We start from the raw sequence: 18,060 nt of genomic DNA on the forward strand, positions 1-18,060 counted from the left end.
CGAGGGTGGAACTGTCTTTTGCAAGGAGTTTAAAATAAAAAGGCCTACTGTGTTTATGAAATTTTAAGGTGAAAATTTCTTGAAATCATGTCCATGTCATTTCATCCTAAAATGTTTTTTTTTTTATCCCATAGAGACAGTGAAAACTATTTTAGGATTATTATAATTTTTTTTATTATTTATTTTTTTACTGGCATTACTTATAATGCGTACAGAGTTTTTATTTTAAAGTTTTATTATTTTCAATGTTGATTATTAGATTACATTTGCTATATTATTCATTTAAATAATCATAAATTAAAGGTAATACAACAAAAATGTATATAAACAACTCTGCAAGCATGTCTTTTGTGGAAAAAAGAAAAAAGAAAACAAACAGGATATCCTTGTTTTATGGTGTGAGGTCAAGGTTTTCTTTTATCATCATGACATCATGCCATAAGCTCTCATTTTACATAGCGTTGTTTGTTTTTATTAGTCATGAGTTAAATTGAGTTTTCTGGTCTTCCTTGTTAACCTCAATGTGTGATTTTGTGTAGATTAAGTATGCTATACTTAGCAAAGGATCAGTTTTTGACAGTTACACTATCTTTAACACTTTAATAAATGTATCTACTCTGTTCTCCATGTATACCACACTAATAACACATTTTATTATTATTTATATAAAGTATATAATTATTTATTCTCCCCAATGTATAGGCATAAATGTATTTTAGCCCTTTTTAATACAACGTGCACTTTTAGGACTATGTTAAACAACGCTCTTTACTCGCAACATCTGCCAAACGCAACCTCTCTGTGACATCACATCATACTGCAGTCCATTCGCCAACCAGCAGCCTTGGATGGGCCAATGGCCAGATAGCGTGAGCTCTGCTCATCGAATACTCGCTTCTGATTGGTTCGTTCTAAAGAGAGGAGGCGGGACGCTGCTGTCTACAAACTGCAAGAAGATCCGCGCCCTCATTATCATAAATTATTCAGCATCACCTAGAAGAATCGCACCAGCTCGAGTGCACTTATGTGCTGGATACTATACCTACTTTTTTTTATGATTATTTATAATAAGAGGCTTTTTTTGAATTCATGACCTAAATTATTAAGAAAAACGGATACTATTTTTTCCCCACAGTTGTTGTATGGAACACTAACTCAAAAGTCTGATCACCTGTGCTTGTCTTTTGAGACTGCTATTGACATTTTTGAACGTCATAAAGCTGTCTTATTTTCTTTTTTCGTTTTGTTTTGATATTTGAACTGATTTTCGACATGTGGACCTTTCTTGGAATTGCAAGTTTTACATATATCTATAAGAAATGCGATGCTCTGGTGAGTGACGCGCCCCGGGAGCTGATCGTGGCTGCGGTGCTGTGCGTGTCCGTGGGTCTGATGGTCACGTGTCTCGGCTTTCGCGGACAGACGCTCAAAGCGCCTCAATTTGTCCAGATGCCTCTCAACCTCTTGACTTCATTTCCTCCGACCAAAAAACTCTTCTCCAAGTCCACTACAGACAGTTGCAGTCGCACTTCTAAGAAGGTGAGATAGTGTTTTTGTCTTTGTTTTTATTTTATTATTTTTTTCTGTATAGCTAATTGATCATTTAGTTTCCATGTTGACTATTTTAAGCTGTTAAAATGATCACTGGAAATATTTCACCACTAATAACAAGTTATTACGAGAGTTATGTTATTACAAACGATTGAAAAAACTGGACTGTGCAATCTTTCTTTCTGTTATTTAATTATTTATTTAAATAATTGTCGGGTTTGGTAGATAAGAAACATATTACAGATTATTATTTAATTTTTTGAAGCATAAAAATCCCGCACATTTATTCTTATTACATTATAAGAGGTCCACAGAGAATATATGTAAAACAGTGTTATTTTTTCATCAATTGTTATTTTTATCAGTGAGATACTATTATTGGTTTTATTAATAATTTGAATTCGTTTATATTTCCTGTTTTCATTTTCTCTACTAAAGCATAAAAATACCATAATATGTTTGCAGATATTAAAGAATCATGCTAAATTAACATACTTGTTTATCTGAAAAACAATGCTACAGTCAGTTATTCTCCTTTGAAAATGTGCGTTCCGGGCCGGAATGTCCGTTTTTGTTTGGGTTTGTGAAACCCGCCCGGCGCCCACTGCCAGTTTACCCAATTGTATTTCGGCACCCCGGGTTGCCAGTTAGAGGAAAACGCAGTGTATTTCATTTCATTCATCGTCAAGTGCGCTCTTCCTGTTTGTGTCGTCACTCTGGCAACCTGTCAAGTCTGAGGAGGAGGGGCCAGGTGAAAAAAACCCTCTCCAGTATTTTGAATTTGGACTGCAATACCTAGTTCAGCCACTCGGTGTCAATCCTACATACAGCACCTTTAAAGTGCCCCTATTATGCCTTTTCGACTATTACCTTTGCAGTGTGTCATGTAGCTGTATGTGAACAATCTGCAAAGTTGTGACGCCGACAGTGCACGATAGATAAAGTTATTATTCTGTCAAGGCGCTGTACATGGTAGACCAATCCAGAGCCGTAGAGAGATCCCTCTACGGCTCTGGGCCAATCACAAAGGACTGCGCCATCTGACCAATCAGAGTAGTGATGGCTCACAGACAGGCGGGGTTTAGAGAGACTGATTCTTTGAACTGTTCCGCACAAGTCGTTTATGAATCATTTAGAAATGAGGTAAAATTAAATCTATTTTCTGAGAAAACGAACATGTTTTTTGACCTTGCATGCATGTAAACCTGTTTAAGGACACTCATAAAACATATTAGCAACCTTAAAAATGGCATAATAGGGGCACTTTAAGTATTTTTGTGTGTATTTGACATTTAAAAAAATAAATAAAATGTCTATACAGCTTTTATTCATTTTATTTCATTTTATTAGTTGTAAATCATAAATGTAAATGTTCCCTTAGAAAATGGCTGAAATAAAATAAGTTTAGGTTTTTGTATATTTTATTTAATTTCAGTTAACGTTTATTATAAGTAACAAATATATATTTTTATGGTTTAAGTTTTGGTTAACTATAAACATGATGTAAAACAATGTGTTTTTTGTCTTGTTAATGACGTTTCTAACTATTTTCAGTAAATAAATATTATTATTAGAATACTCATTCTTTCATCACTCTTTCAAACTAGAGAGATGTAAAGCGAAAGAGGGCGACAGACAGTCAGTCCAGTCAGGGAGAGGATCCAGAGGTCATCATAGTGGGCGCAGGTGTGCTGGGGTCAGCCATGGCCGCCGTTCTGGCCCGAGACGGCCGGAGGGTCACAGTGGTGGAGAGGGACATGAAAGAACCAGATCGGATAGTGGGAGAACTTCTTCAGCCGGGAGGATATCGGGCACTCAAGGAACTTGGGCTGGAGGGTACAGAAATCCTGTTTATAATTACAGTACACTTCATCTGATCTTTATATTAAATGCATGCTTGTTCAAATCCTCCTAACATATTTTTTAAATATCTAATAAATGGACCAAGTGTGCTTTTATTGCATAGATCTGTAATATCTAAATTCACATAAATTAAATTGCACTTTTCAGCTCTGCATTTTATATTCACAAACTGTTTGTCTTCTTCTTTAGATGCTGTTGAAGGTCTGGACGCCCATGTGGTCAACGGTTATGTAATCCATGACCTGGAGAGCCGAACGGAGGTGGAGATCCCGTATCCCCAGCAGGAGAGCAGCATTCAGGGAGGACGTGCTTTCCATCATGGACGCTTCATCATGGGACTGCGCCGAGCTGCTCTCGCTGAGCCCAAGTAAATACCTGACGCAGTTTGTAATACATGACTATAATGATCTGACTGATGATTAGTGCTTATCATTACTTATGTTTTTCAGAGAAATTAGAAAGTGTGTGAACTAGCTGTTTAAAATTGATATACAAAGCCACTGCTAGAGAAAAGATTTGACTGTAGATTTCATATATGGTGAGATTATACAGTACCTACAGGTTCTTTAGGTATTAGCTGGTGTTTCCGTGGCCTTGGTTCTCTATGCACTTTTGTGAATCATTAGGATTTGGAGGCTGATGGATCTAATATTATGTCTTATTTGCACAGTGTGAAGTTTGAGGAGGGAACGGTGACCAGCCTGGAAGAAGAAGATGGTTGTGTGACAGGAATTCTGTACAGGGAGAAGGATTCAGGGACGATCAAGGTAATGACACACTGACACTGGGTTGCAATATTTGTAAAAGGATGGTTATGGTTTTATATAGTATTGGTAAATGGATCACAGGTATTTAGATTTGCTCTGGCAGTAAGAGCAAATCCAAATGCTGCAATTTTACTCTCTCTCTCTCTCTCTCTCTCTCTCTCTCTCAGGAGATCCATGCTCCCCTGACTGTAGTTGCTGACGGATGTTTCTCCAAGTTCCGTAAGAATCTGATTTCTGGGAAAGCTAAAGTGTCTTCTCATTTTGTTGGATGCATAATGAAGGTAAACATAAAGATGACGGTCGCATTTCTCTGTTAAAAATTCCCAAGTAACACAATGATTGATTGTGTTATGATGCTCTCTTCCAGGACTCTCCTCAGTTCAAGCCCAACCACGCAGAGCTGGTTCTAGCTAATCCCAGTCCAGTGTTGATCTATCAGATCTCCTCCAGTGAAACTCGGGTTCTGGTGGACATCAGAGGAGAGATGCCTCGAGACCTTATGCAGTACATGACGGAAAAAATCTACCCACAACTACCAGGTACAATCACGGATTTTTGAAATCGTTGTTTCAGTTGTATTTCTTTATAGATGACAACAATGCAATTTAGGCATTTAAATGACAATATGCTTACAAATATGTGTATTTTGCTTAAACAGAGCACTTAAAGGAGCCGTTCATGTTGGCTCTGCAGAATGATCGATTGAGAACAATGCCCGCCAGCTTCCTGCCACCCGCACCAGTCAATAAACAAGGTAAGTTTATTACATACTTTACCCAAACTTTGAAATGTGTATCTAAAAGTTATTAAGCAGCACAACTATTTTCAGCATTGATAATAATAAGAAATGTTTCTTGAGCAGCCAATCAGCATATTAGAATGATTTCTGAAGGATCATGCGACACTGAAGACTGGAGTAATGATGCTGAAAATTCAGTTTTGCATAACAGGAATAAATTACTGTACATTTTAAAATATATTCAAATAGTAAACAGCCATTTTAAATTATAATAATATTACTGTTTTTTTTCTGTATCTCTAATCAAATAAATGCAGCCTCGGTGAGCATAAGAGACTTAATCAGAAAGTGACTGGTCAAATGTTGGAATAATTAAGTTTTAAGGCATGGAACCTTACATTACAATACATTACCTTACCATAACTTTACATTAAAGCGGAACAGTTAAATTAAGCATTGGATCTCATAACATCATTTTTACAACCCTCAAAATCCTGACCAGATGCACAGAAGCTGCGTCCCAAATGACGCACTATACACTATGCACTCATACACTATGTACTTATACACTATGTACTCAAACATGTAGTGTATGAATTATATAAGGTTATTTTGTCATTCATAATCAGAGTCTGATGGCCTCTCCCTCTTCGCTACGTAATTAAAGCTGCAACAGTTGAGTGCATGAAGTGTCCAACATTCTGCATCATCCGTGTATTTAAAGTGCATGTTTTCTTTTTGGAATTTTTAGTGTGAACGCACTACTCAGACTATTCATACTAAAAAACGTCATAGAATAGTGCATAAGTATGTGATTTGGGACGCACTTTGAGTGAAAAGTGTTGACCCACCTGTCCTCCTTCAGGGGTTCTGCTGTTAGGTGATGCGTATAACATGCGTCATCCTCTGACCGGCGGCGGCATGAGTGTGGTGCTGAATGACATCCGCATCTGGAGAGAGCTGCTCAAGAACATCCCTGATCTCTGTGACAACACAGCTGTGCTCCAGGTAACATCTGCAGTTACAATGGTCAGAGTGTGGAAAATTAGAGACTTTTCTAGTTCTGACCTTTACTGCACATTAAACATAAAACAACAACATATTTAATATCAACTACATACTGAAAGATGTGCAATAAAATATTTTTTATTGATAAATGTATTTGTGGTTTATGTATACATTTATACTTATTAGATTAGGCATGACAATACACTCTTAAAAGGTTCCAAAAGGTTTGTTTTGTGCCTCTGAAGAATCTGTCAGTGAACAGTTCTTAAAAGATTTTTTAATAATCTCAAGAAGATTTTTATATTATTAAGAACATTTAAGGTTGCATGGATTTTAAAAGTTCTTCATGGAACCATCAATGCTAATAAAGAAGCTTTGTATTAGAGAAAAGCATTTGTAGACAGTACGGCACCTCAACAGGTTTTGGAACAGATTGCATTGGATGAATGTTTGATCATCATTGTGGAGCTGAGAAACTGAAGACTCTGTTGCTGTTGTCAGGCAAAGAAGAAATTCCACTGGGAACGGAAATCATCTCATTCATTTGTGGTGAACGTTTTGGCTCAAGCTCTGTATGAACTCTTTGCTGCGACCGACAGTAAGTGACAAAAATATTTCGCTTTCACAGTTCTAAAAATCATAAAGTTCACAACTAAAGTATCTGTTTTCAGATTCACTGCATCAGTTGAGAAAAGCCTGTTTCCACTATTTCAAGCTTGGCGGAGAATGCATCAATGGACCGATCGGCCTCTTGTCCGTGTAAGTATTCACAAAGAATCTGCCACAGAACTGTAAACATCAGTATGCCCCTCAAGTTAGATGTCTTCCACTGGTTTTTGCAGATATCTGACATCTTCTCACACCATTAATCTGTTTCTGTTTTCTCAGATTGTCACCGAAACCCTTTACTCTGATCGGCCACTTTTTCGCTGTGGCATTATACGCCATATACTTCAGCTTCAGATCTGAATCCTGGCTCACAATACCACGAGCGCTGGTCAACAGCATAGCCATCCTGTACAGAGCCTGTGCCGTCATGTTTCCTCTCATTTACTCTGAGTTACAGTACCTGATTTACTAGGAAGGAACTTCTTTCAGACTGAAAAAGAAACCGATGTCTTCAATCGTGGAACGTGCCTCATTATTTCAGACACTGCACGAGGAACAAGTCTCAGATGAGGAAATGCATATGGTGTCTGATATTAATAGACAAAGACCGTGCCTTATATTGACATACATTAAGTGTTAATGATGTAGTGAATTTTGCCTTAGCCTGCAGTTAAACGAGGGAAAATCCTGTGCTTTATTTTCAAGTCAACATGAACAGCATTTACAAAATATTTTGTATGCAGTCTGACATGTTTCAGAGGAATTAAGTAAATCTGGTCAGTTTTAATTTCTTGTTGATGTTTTTGTTCAGTCAGAAATGTGTGTTTTTACTACATTTCTGAGGACAAAATAAGTGAATTCATCAATTCATAAAGATTAAACCACTAGGCTGCTTAAGTTGTAAAATTGTGTATATATTTTAGCTGTTTTTAAGACACTAAGGACAATCAATGGGACTGCATCTCATTTGTGGCTGAAGCACTTGTTTTCCTCACGTGCCTTGCTTTATTGCACATATTTCAGACTTTTTTTTTTTAATTGTGTGCATTTATTATGATTTTGACATTTTTGCCTTTCTCTGTTGTTTTCTAGTCAACATTTAGTGTCGTCAAAAAATGATGTGAAAAAAGTAGAGTAAAATCATGTGAATATTTACTGCGGAGAGGGCAAAAGCTTTAATGTGAAGACTAATTTAGCCACGAGATTGTGGTTCTGTGTTCATAGTATTTCTGGCGTGTATGTAGCCACTCTTGGATTGTTCTTTCATAAAATTTGTCCTTTTTTAAATATAATAACAGACTGGAATGACCCAGTAACATTTGAGAAACCTGTTCTACAGGTTTTGTATTTTAAAATGTATCATTCTTTTATAATTGGACAGAGGTTTGTGGGATAACTACATTTTTGTGCAAATTATTATACGTCCACCAGGTGACGCCCTTGCTCCAGCAGAATGAAAAAAGCGCCCCTCTGATCTTGTAAACAAAATAAAAAGATTAAACATGATTCTTCTTCAGTGCTACAGTTGCTAAATTCTCGATATTGTCAATGAGTGAAACGGTACTGTCATGGCAACCGGCCATAATAATAGCCTCAAAACCACTGATCTTTATAATATAATAATATAATCTTTACTATAGAACAGTGTTCAAAACCCTTCCAACAAGTAATACCCCTCCTAATTTTGACACCTGTCAATCATCCATCATAATCAGAGACTCGGTGTCGTTTGATGAAAAAAAGGAAATTTAATTTTCGCTATTACCATGTCTCTGTAATTTATTTAATCATTATAAATCATTTAAATTACTTGATCTATGAGACATTTTTACTCTATGCTGACGTGACGAATCCTGCTTTTCAGCTCTTTTTACTTCATGAAATAAAGTACCACCTTACATATTTTTCTCGATGAATACGCAATTTTACTCAGAAATGACAGATTACACAAGTAAATGTTGACATAAGACTTCCTCCTTGAACCAAATTAAGGAGATTTATGCACGCATGATAAACCATTAATTTTCTCCATAGATATAGAAGTGTTACCATAGTAGTATGGTGGTTTCATAGTAAAGTTATAGTTCAAGTTTATATATAGGCCTCTCTCTCTCTCTTTATGTATATACCACAAGCCTGAATAACTGAATGCCATGTTAAATGAATTACCATATTCATATAACAAGACACATCGTATTTAACAAACATGTTTGGCATTTTGTATTACCTTCCAAAATACTATGGTATTAGCAGGATACCTTTTTTTTTTTTTTTTTTTTTAAAAGAGTCAGCATTAAAAATGAATTAATTTACTTGCTTATTCTGTGGTGAAGAGACCAGAGCAAAGAAATAACAACCATAAGAGACCTGATTCTGTCCCAGTTTACAACAATTTATTAGTATTCATTGTTCTTTATACATCACTGTAACATTATATTCCGGTGAAGTAGATGAAGGATTTGTTGCACTTCTCGTCTGCGACTCTGAAAGGATGTATGTGTTCCTCTCGCTGTGCGCACAGTCAATCTAGACACCGAAAAAACCAAAAGACCAGACAAAAAAAAAAATCTAAATTAAAAAAAAAAAAAAAATGCTGGGACAGGACATGTGAGAAGAAGAGACTTTCCCTGCTGGAGTCCGTCACGTTCGACCCTGTGCTCGACCGCTGAGACTTTTCCTCTCCACAGTAGCAGCAAGCTCTTTATAAATGATTTAATTTACGCTATGATCTAAAAGACAAATAAACAAAAATATATACTGTACTGCTACTGCTAATGAGGCCTGAAGAACCTGGCTTGAAACTAGAATTAAAGTGCGAGAAGCAACCCATCAATCCACACACTGTATATTCGTTTATATATTTATATTTATATATAGGAACAAATCTACTATTTTAACATTAATTTACAGGGTAATATACAATATATTAGTAACTGCTGAGATATCAGCACAAAAAAGATCACTGTCACACTTAACAGCAATATATATATCATTATATATATATTTGTATATTATATATATGAATTTATATATATAATCATATACATAAATATAGAATTGTCATTATATTCATGAAAAACAATTAAACCACGTCTCAGGCTTTTCAAATGATACTCAGAAAAGCAATTAATCCGTCAAGACGTAAAAGGTCTCTTGGAAAGAGAAACAGGGAAAACGAAAGCACCCCGTCTGGATTATTCGAGGTCACAGGACAGGAATTTGCATATTCCACAAATCTATTGCGACACATTTCTGCCTACGAACAGTAAAAGTCAAACCCGTCAGAAGTGGAGGGGTCGACGTTAGCCACGCTCACACGTTAAACCCACCGAACAGAACATTACGACTATGGGGTTTCCGATTATGTGCTTGGACATGGTGTGCTACAGAAAGACTACGAATTTCACGACACTTGAATATTTCGCCTCAAAAGAAACTACGGATGTGTTCTCGTCTTCTCGCGGATGCCACCGCCATCTGTCGACGTCCCAAAAATGCATATTCTTCCTCTGAGAGCAAGGGAATGTGTTTTCAGTTGTTTGCATTTCTTTTTCCGTAGTTGTGTTTTTTCCCCCATCAATAGTAGTGACATTTCCTCAACAGACTCCTGGCGCTTTGGCTCAGCTAAATTGGACTATGGCAGTTCTCGGGTAGCCCAAACCCCATGCTGCCGCCACCACCACCATCATCCTCATCTCCACTTGATGTTAAAAGTGCTCGGGGGCTGCACGCGGCTTGAATAAAACACACACATAATAAACAGCACAAAGAAGAGCTCTGTATTAAATGCAGGAGTAACATACGACAAGCGCGGTAACAGTAGCGTCTGTTACGGGCTTCCTGGGAGCCGCGGTGATGTGCAGTAAGGTTTGGGATCTGCCTGGTGTCCAATTCCTCTCTCAACAAAAGGTACCTCCTTGTGAGCTGCTACTCGAACGACCAGATCTCAATATCCTGCACGAAGAAATCCTCCTTCGTGGAGAGCATGGGATTCCCGAAGGTTTTGCATGAATGACTCCTGCCGTGATAAAGATCCCCGTCCAGCCAAAGCCCAAACTCACCACTGAAAGAGAAGAAAACAGTCTCCAATCAAACCTTCATTCTCTTCTCTCATGTTTAAGAACAGTGCAAAACACTCCACAGAAGTACTTGGATACAAATCCTTCACAAACTTCATTTTTATCTGATATGCCCCAATGCAACTGATAATAACTAATGGGCTGTAACTGACGAAAATAACCGGCATTTTTACCCATTCGTAAAAGAGCAATACTAGTTTTAACTTGTCTACAACTTGGCAAATGACCATGGAATAAGCGGGATAATCAACGGCTTACCATGCATTAAAGGATTTTAAATGCACACCGCTTCGCGTCGGGGTGGTTCTTTGCCTGCATTTAAAATCCTTTATGCCATTGTCTGGTTGAATACTTGATTCTGATTGGCTGGCAGGTGTTGATTAAATTAGTTTAACTGCACAGTTAGTTCAAGATCAGTTTAATCACGTTCTATATTAATGCGCTTCCTATAAACATTGGTAACCATATTAACATCTAACAAGTTGTAACTGCGCGTAAGATGCTTGTCGGGTGGTTCTTCGCCTCCACGTCATGCATTCCAATCATTTAATGCACAGCTAGCCATTGATTATCCCTTACTTAATGCACGGCAAACCATTGATTATCCCCTACATACACCACTGTTGAAAAGTTTGGGATCAGTAAGATTTTTTTTCTTTTTAACATTTTCATTCAGCAAAGATGCATTAAATTGATCAAAAGTAACAGAAAGATAAAATAACATTTTAAAATGTTTTAAAAAGATTTATATTTGAAAAAATTGCTGTATATAAAAAAAAAAAATTAAAGAATATATGTACCACGGTTTCCACAAAAATACGAAGCAGCACAATTGTATTCAACATTGATAATAATAAATGTTTCTTTAGCAACAAATCGGCATATTAGAATTATTTCTGAAGGATCACGTGACACAATATATATTAAAATAGAATACAGTTAATATAATATTTCACAAAAATATTAAATCAAATCAAATCAAATTATTTTTTAATCAAATGTTGAACAAATGCAGCTTTGGTGAGTATAGGAGACATCGTCACAAAAACATTCAAAAATATACACAACAATGTTTTCAAAATGATTTGCGTTTATACATATCCGCGAAAACAGCCCAAAAAACGCTGTATTACTTTTGCTAGGCCAGTAGATGGTGCTGTCACCTTGTTAGTTAACAGTACCTGTAGGGAAGTGACTATTATTCTGTTTGTAATTATTACAACATAATTATTCTATTATGCTGTATATGATGCGTCTCCGCTGTTGGTTGTAATATTGGTAAGTAAATCCACACTTCGCTGAAGAAGCATTAACAAACTCTTGAGCAGCAAGCAACCAACATGCTATTACTCTGTGTATGTTTGTGTACGCTTGTCTTTTCACGCTTGCCTCGCATGTCTACATACCTAACATGTACAACGCACGCGCATGATGTCACCATTTTCAAAGATTCACGTTTTGGGTGTTTACAAGGAAACAACAACGGTGGCGTTTTCAAAAACTTGCACTTTGAAACCCGTTTTCAAAAATATGCGTTTTCAGTCCCCAAAACGCTGTTGTCGTGTAAACGAACAGACAAAACAGATAAAAAGTTTCCAGTTTTTGGCTGAAAACGTTATCGTGTAAACGGACCTTTAAAATAAGTCTACTTATGTCTACAGCTACAGGCAGTTTTCTGTTTCAAATCAACTGAAAAGAAAATTGCTGATCAAGTTTGTTAAACAGCATTTTTATAGCTAGCTACCCAAACACTTCCAGTCTAAATGGCACAGACACTTGAAACAAACACTCTTACACCTTCAGCACTGAGAAAAAAAACTTGCATATTTGGATTGTGTAAAGTGCGGGCCAAACTTTCACATTTACATTTGCATAGTCATCTTTGTCTTACACAACCATGCCTAATGAAAATCAGCATTCATTATAACATTATAACATTAATTATTGTTGAGGTCTCTGGTGTTAACTGACCTTCCTCCTCCAAAGGCTAAAGAGTCCATGTCACCTTTAATGAAGAACAGATTATCACCAGTCCATTTGTATGCCTGCCATTGAGAAAAAAAACTGCATTTTTTAACAAGAAAACTCCTGTAATGAGTAAATCCTGTAATGAATATTGCACATGAAAGTCTTTATGAAAATGCCAAATGACAGATGAGATCAGAATTCAAACTGCCTGTAATGAAAATTTATACAGTGTTCCAAATTATTATGCAAGTCACATATCAATAGGATTTCGGTACAATAAAGAGTCAGATTTTGTTAGTGTGGTTTTCACCTATTTTTAGATAACTTGTATCAATATCAGGCAGGTTTGTTCAATAGTTTGCCAGGTCTTCTTAGGTAACTAGAAACCCTACTTAAAGAGGTTGTTCCACATTATTAAGCAAGTCACAGTTCTCATGAAATATGGTGAGGAAGAAAGATCTTTCTGAAGATGAAAAGGCAAAACTGTGCAGGTTTCTCTTTGTGAGGTTTGGTTAGCAGTGACTGAAACACAGCTTTACACACAACTGTCAGTCTGCATGGAGAGGATCTTGAGACTCCAGTAGCTTTAAACACCTGTCTGCTGCTCAGCAGTGGCTGCCATTACAATACAGTTCATTTGTTTGACAGAAACTTTTCTTAATAAATCTTTATCTGACCAAGATCTTCTGTGCTCTAAGTCACTCACAAATCTTTTGACAGGTCAATAATTTCTATTTGCTTTTCGCAAAATATTGTTTGTTTTGATGCCTTTTGCAAGACATTGCATTGTTTCATACTTTTCATCTTCAGAAAGATCTTTCTTCTTCACCATATTTCATGAGAACTGTGACTTGCTTAATAATGAGGAACAACCTCTTTAAGTAGGGTTTCCATTGACCTAAGAAGACCGGGTAAACTATTGACCAAACCTGTCTGAGATTGATACCAGTTATCTAAAAAGATGTGAAAAACAACACCAACAAAAATCTGACTCTTTATTCTACCGAAATCCTATTGATACGTCACTTGCATAATAATTTGGAACGCAGTGTAGATAAACTGAACACAAACCTCAAATTCTGGATAAAAGGTGAACAGGAAAGTCTCTCCTGTGCCATAGAAACCCTCGCTGACTTTGAAGGGTTCTGATGCCAAAGCCCCAAATATCTACAAGAGCACATAGACCAGATCTGATTAGGAAAAACCATAGGAAACATCTGAAACCAAGGTCTTGAGAGAGAGATAAAAAGAAGAGTGTGACCTGTCCATCACTGTCTTTGATGACCAGCAGCATGGGTGAGTCCTGATCCTGCATTGCCCGGTACAGCGTCTTAATGCTCATGCCGTGCTTAGATGTGCTGAAGGCCAGATTCCAGTGGTAACCGATGGTTCTGGGTGGGAGATGTTTTGCCAGCTGAGTGAAAAACAGGGAATAAGTTAGGGATAATGCATGACTAGGTGTAATTTTATGATTTTAGTGCATGACATATAGGCAAAGAACCTTATTATAGTTAAGTAAAATTAAAACTATTAAAAGCATTTTTTGTTTACTGAAATAAAACACTGTATACTAGATGAACTTCCACTAAAAAAATTAGAAATGTTAACTTGGCAACTAAAGACCTTTAAGCTGATGCACTAAAACAGGAAATAACTGGAAATAAATAAAAATTAAACAACTAAAACTGATATAAGAATAAATTTAACTTCCCTAACATTTTTAAACATTCATTTTTATAATTTTCACCCCTACGATAATCTGCCAAATGCCTTCTTTAAAAAAAGATACCAAACTTAAATCTGTGCTACATAGATTTATAACAATTTAAGCTGGAAATATCATTTTCGGGTCTATGCACAATCAATCGACAGTCAACAGGTTTAACCTAAATATTAATATACATTTTTCTTTTAACAAAATCATATAAAATAAAAAATATCAAATATAAAAGTTGATTTAAAATGATGATGGAAAAACTATAATAGTATATAAATAATGCAAAAAATAATATTGCTGTGCACTTTGGAGCTATGGAGTATCCTGCTTACACTATGTTCACTTGTCAGCACGGACAAGCTTTTATTAATATTTGCCACATAAAATTTGACAGAACAGATATAAATAAAAGTCAGATCTGGAATTCAGAAATAAAATAAAGTATCACGGTAATATAACATATATTTGAATAAATAATGAGTATAATTACTTTAAAAGAGATATTTATTGTAGCATTTTGTAACAAAGCTACTTTATAGTTAAAAGTTATAGGGCAGCGTTGACAACAAGTTTCTGTGCTCCTGAATCTTTTTAATGCTTTCTGATGTAATATGTAAATAAAAATAAAGAAAAGATGGAAAACAGGAGAACATGAAAACATTAAAAGCCCAATTACAGTAGCACTGACCTTTTCACACAAGTAGACACAGAGAAGCTGAACACACAGCAAAACACTTAAAACCACATAACCGCACAAAACCTCTGAAGCTTCACTACAAAACACATTGCAAACGGCACAGTAAGATCAGATCAAAAGATCAGGACGTCATGTAGTCTCTGACAACTGCAGCTTTAATTACATGACAGTCAAAAAGAGTATGAACACAGTCATACTGTCTTTCTGGATGAGATAAAAATTTGTCTGTTTTAGTGTTATTGTAGTATTATTTAGATACTAATATAGTGTTAATTAATTTTTAATGACCTTTTATTTTTAGATTTATTTACTACAAAAATATTCTATATCCATATAGCTTAAATTTAATTTTTCAATTTAGATTTAGTTATTTTAGTACTTCAGCTTATTTTTTAAATTTTTATTTTTATTCAATCTAACCGCACAAAGTTATTTAGTACTTCAATTTATTTTTAAAATTTTTATTAGTGCTGTCAAATGATTAATCGCCATTAATCGCATCCAAAATAAAAGTTTTTGTTGTTTGACATACTGTATGTATGTGTACTGTGTATATTTATTATGTCTATATAAAATACATACACATTCAGTAAAGTATTTTGAAAATTACATGTATATACATTTATATTATTTATATTCTTATATTTTATATTATATATAAATATATTTAATATATAAACATAACATATTTTTCTTAAATGTATACATGCATGTGGTTTGTAATTATATATACATAATAAAAACTTCAGCTTATTTTTTAAATTTTTAACACTATTCAACAGTATTACTTAAGAACAAATTCATAAAGTAATGAATAAACTAAAAAATTTTTATTTTTATTCAATCGTATGTCTTCAGAACACTTGGGCACAGTCATATGTAAGGTTGAAATCATAAGGTTCTGAATCCACACAACAATTCCTTGTTGAATGATTTATTTAAAAGAACTGACTCAAGAGTCATTTATTTGTGATTCAGACCGAATCAGAATCATGTCTTACTACAAGCCCTCAATGCAAAAAAAACAAACAAATAAATTAAATATTTTGCCACTTTAGATTCAACATCAGCATTAATATTAAACAATGTTTTAATACAGTATTCTGTCCACATTGGTGGAAGAATTCAGATCATTCTGTTCTAGTATTATCGACACACTTTTTTTTCTGTTTAACACTGTAAAGCTGCTTTGACAATCTGTACTGTATAAAGCACTATATAAATAAAGGTGACTTGACGTGACTATTAATCTTAAAATTCAGACAATTTTTTTATGGTTATTCTATATCCTGGTCATATGGAAAACAGTGCACGCATGCATGCACACACGCAGAACAGTCTCCTTTGCTTTTCAAATCATTCCTATGCCCCTGGCCATAACATGACAAGTGTGAATAAATCTGTCTGTTAACATGTCTGAGATCATCCTCCGGCTGAGAATCAATAACCGGTGAACAGTGAGGAGGGCTGCTTATTTCTGGACCAGCGGATCGATGAAACACTGTAAAGCCCAGAGCAGCGGGCAGATTTATTTCACTGCACGCTTACCTTCTCGATCTGCTCGGCCTCCAGAAGGTCACTGGGTTCGTTCAAGTTGGGCTTAAAAGTCTCTGGCTCCAGGCTGGCGGTGATGGACGTGCCATGTTTGGAGTTTACATCCTCCTTTGTGGTGATCTAAAGAAAGAAGACGCCATTAGCAAACTATCTAGTGACATTCTGATTCAAGCCACATAAACCTGAGACTATAACAAAGAATGACTGTAGATCTTCCTTGAAATTTACCTATAAACTCTCACAGCAGGGATTTGGTATTCAAAACACTTATGGAAGAACAGACAAAACAAACTAAACAATAAATTCAACTTGAGCAAGAGAGCAGAGAGTTGATTTATCTCTGGTGGAATTCACTTATGGGGACAAACTAACCTGAGAAGACAAACTAATCCTGCAGGAAATGTTTTGGCTAGGCAATATGGGATACTTGTGCATTATTTCCCAAAATCAGCGGCTTTCAACCAGTGGAAATGGTCAGTTTTCCTATTCAGTCTGTCATGTTAATAATTAAGCTTGTTGTTTAGACAGTGCAGTTAATGGTTATATTAATAAACTTCATTTTATGAGATCAAGGATTGCTGTTGCTCAAACATTATGCATGGTGTTAGCAATGCAAGGTAATGAGTTCAATTCCTAGATTAGAGAATGCATGAACTTAATGCAGTGTAAGTTGCATTGGATAAAAGCATCTGCTAAATGCATAAATTTAATGTAAGGACATTTTTGTTCACCTTCATACGCAATTTTAGTGATATGTTGGATCGCCACTTTTGATGTCCAAAGTAGAATCTGGTTTCTGAAGCACTTCTCCAAAGCCTGTTACATCAGGACTAGTGGTGTTATTTTACAATGTAGTGCCACAGAGAGTTAACTTTCCCTCTCTTGGCCTGAACACACTCAGGTTACGCCAGCCGTGCTTCAGTTACATTAACTGTCTACAGCAAATAACCGGGCAGCAGTCAATGCAGGCCTCGACCCAAACACCCGCCCGAACCTCAGAACATCAGAACATCCTGGACAAATAAATAATTTTGCAGGGATATATACACCACCACTCAAAATAATAACACTAATATAAAGATACATTAAAATGCTAATATTGTGAAATATCATTACAATTGAAAAAAAAAAAGGGTTTTCTATTTTAATATATTTTATAATATAATTTATTCCTGTGATGCAAAGCTGAATTTTCAGCATCATCACTCCAGTCTTCACTGTCACATGATCCCTCAGAAATCATTATAATATACTGATTCAGTGCTCAAGAAACATTCTTATTATTACCAAAGTTGAAAACAGCTGTGCTGCTTAATATTTTTGTGTAACTGCTATACATTTTTTTTTTTTACAAGATTCTTCAATGAATCAATTATTTATTTGAAATATAATTTTTTTGTAACATTATAATCGTACACTTTTGATCAACAGAATGCATCCTTGATGAATAAATGTATTCAGTTCTTTACAAAAAATATATTACTGCCAACTAACTTCTTAAGGGTAAT

At 35.6% G+C, this 18,060-nt stretch overlaps 2 protein-coding genes across 7 annotated transcripts in view; one reads left to right on the plus strand and one right to left on the minus strand.

Moving 5' to 3' along the window:
* The first annotated feature begins 987 nt into the window (after nucleotides 1-987).
* LOC109056009 (squalene monooxygenase-like) lies at nucleotides 988-8,043 on the plus strand. Its single transcript, XM_042773084.1, has 11 exons — nucleotides 988-1,539; nucleotides 3,159-3,387; nucleotides 3,604-3,781; nucleotides 4,085-4,181; nucleotides 4,349-4,462; nucleotides 4,549-4,720; nucleotides 4,840-4,935; nucleotides 5,786-5,928; nucleotides 6,430-6,526; nucleotides 6,600-6,687; nucleotides 6,817-8,043. The coding sequence occupies exons 1-11, from the start codon at nucleotides 1,273-1,275 to the stop codon at nucleotides 7,007-7,009; spliced, it is 1,674 nt and encodes a 557-aa protein (XP_042629018.1). The 5' UTR covers nucleotides 988-1,272; the 3' UTR covers nucleotides 7,010-8,043.
* An 865-nt stretch (nucleotides 8,044-8,908) lies between these two features.
* LOC109055978 (oxidation resistance protein 1-like) overlaps nucleotides 8,909-18,060 on the minus strand; it is a 140,553-nt gene continuing 131,401 nt past the window's right edge. For all 6 annotated transcript variants that reach the window (XM_042773080.1, XM_042773081.1, XM_042773079.1 and 3 more), the window contains 5 exons: nucleotides 16,547-16,672; nucleotides 13,846-13,998; nucleotides 13,656-13,751; nucleotides 12,588-12,661; nucleotides 8,909-10,600 (listed from right to left, as the gene is read on the minus strand). In XM_042773080.1, the coding sequence (XP_042629014.1) occupies nucleotides 10,465-10,600; nucleotides 12,588-12,661; nucleotides 13,656-13,751; nucleotides 13,846-13,998; nucleotides 16,547-16,672 (585 nt within the window). In that variant the 3' untranslated portion in view covers nucleotides 8,909-10,464. The remainder of the gene's footprint in view (nucleotides 10,601-12,587; nucleotides 12,662-13,655; nucleotides 13,752-13,845; nucleotides 13,999-16,546; nucleotides 16,673-18,060) is intronic.

Source organism: Cyprinus carpio, chromosome A16 (genome assembly GCF_018340385.1).
Source record: "Cyprinus carpio isolate SPL01 chromosome A16, ASM1834038v1, whole genome shotgun sequence".
Lineage (NCBI taxonomy): Eukaryota > Metazoa > Chordata > Actinopteri > Cypriniformes > Cyprinidae > Cyprinus > Cyprinus carpio.

Excerpts from the sequence above, each read along its gene's own strand:
- LOC109056009 (XM_042773084.1), top strand. The coding sequence starts at position 1,273 with ATGTGGACCTTTCTTGGAATTGCAAGTTTTACATATATCTATAAGAAA. Across the intron at positions 1,540-3,158 it reads GCAGTCGCACTTCTAAGAAG|AGAGATGTAAAGCGAAAGAG; the intron begins GTGAGATAGTGT and ends CTTTCAAACTAG. Across the intron at positions 4,936-5,785 it reads CGCACCAGTCAATAAACAAG|GGGTTCTGCTGTTAGGTGAT; the intron begins GTAAGTTTATTA and ends GTCCTCCTTCAG.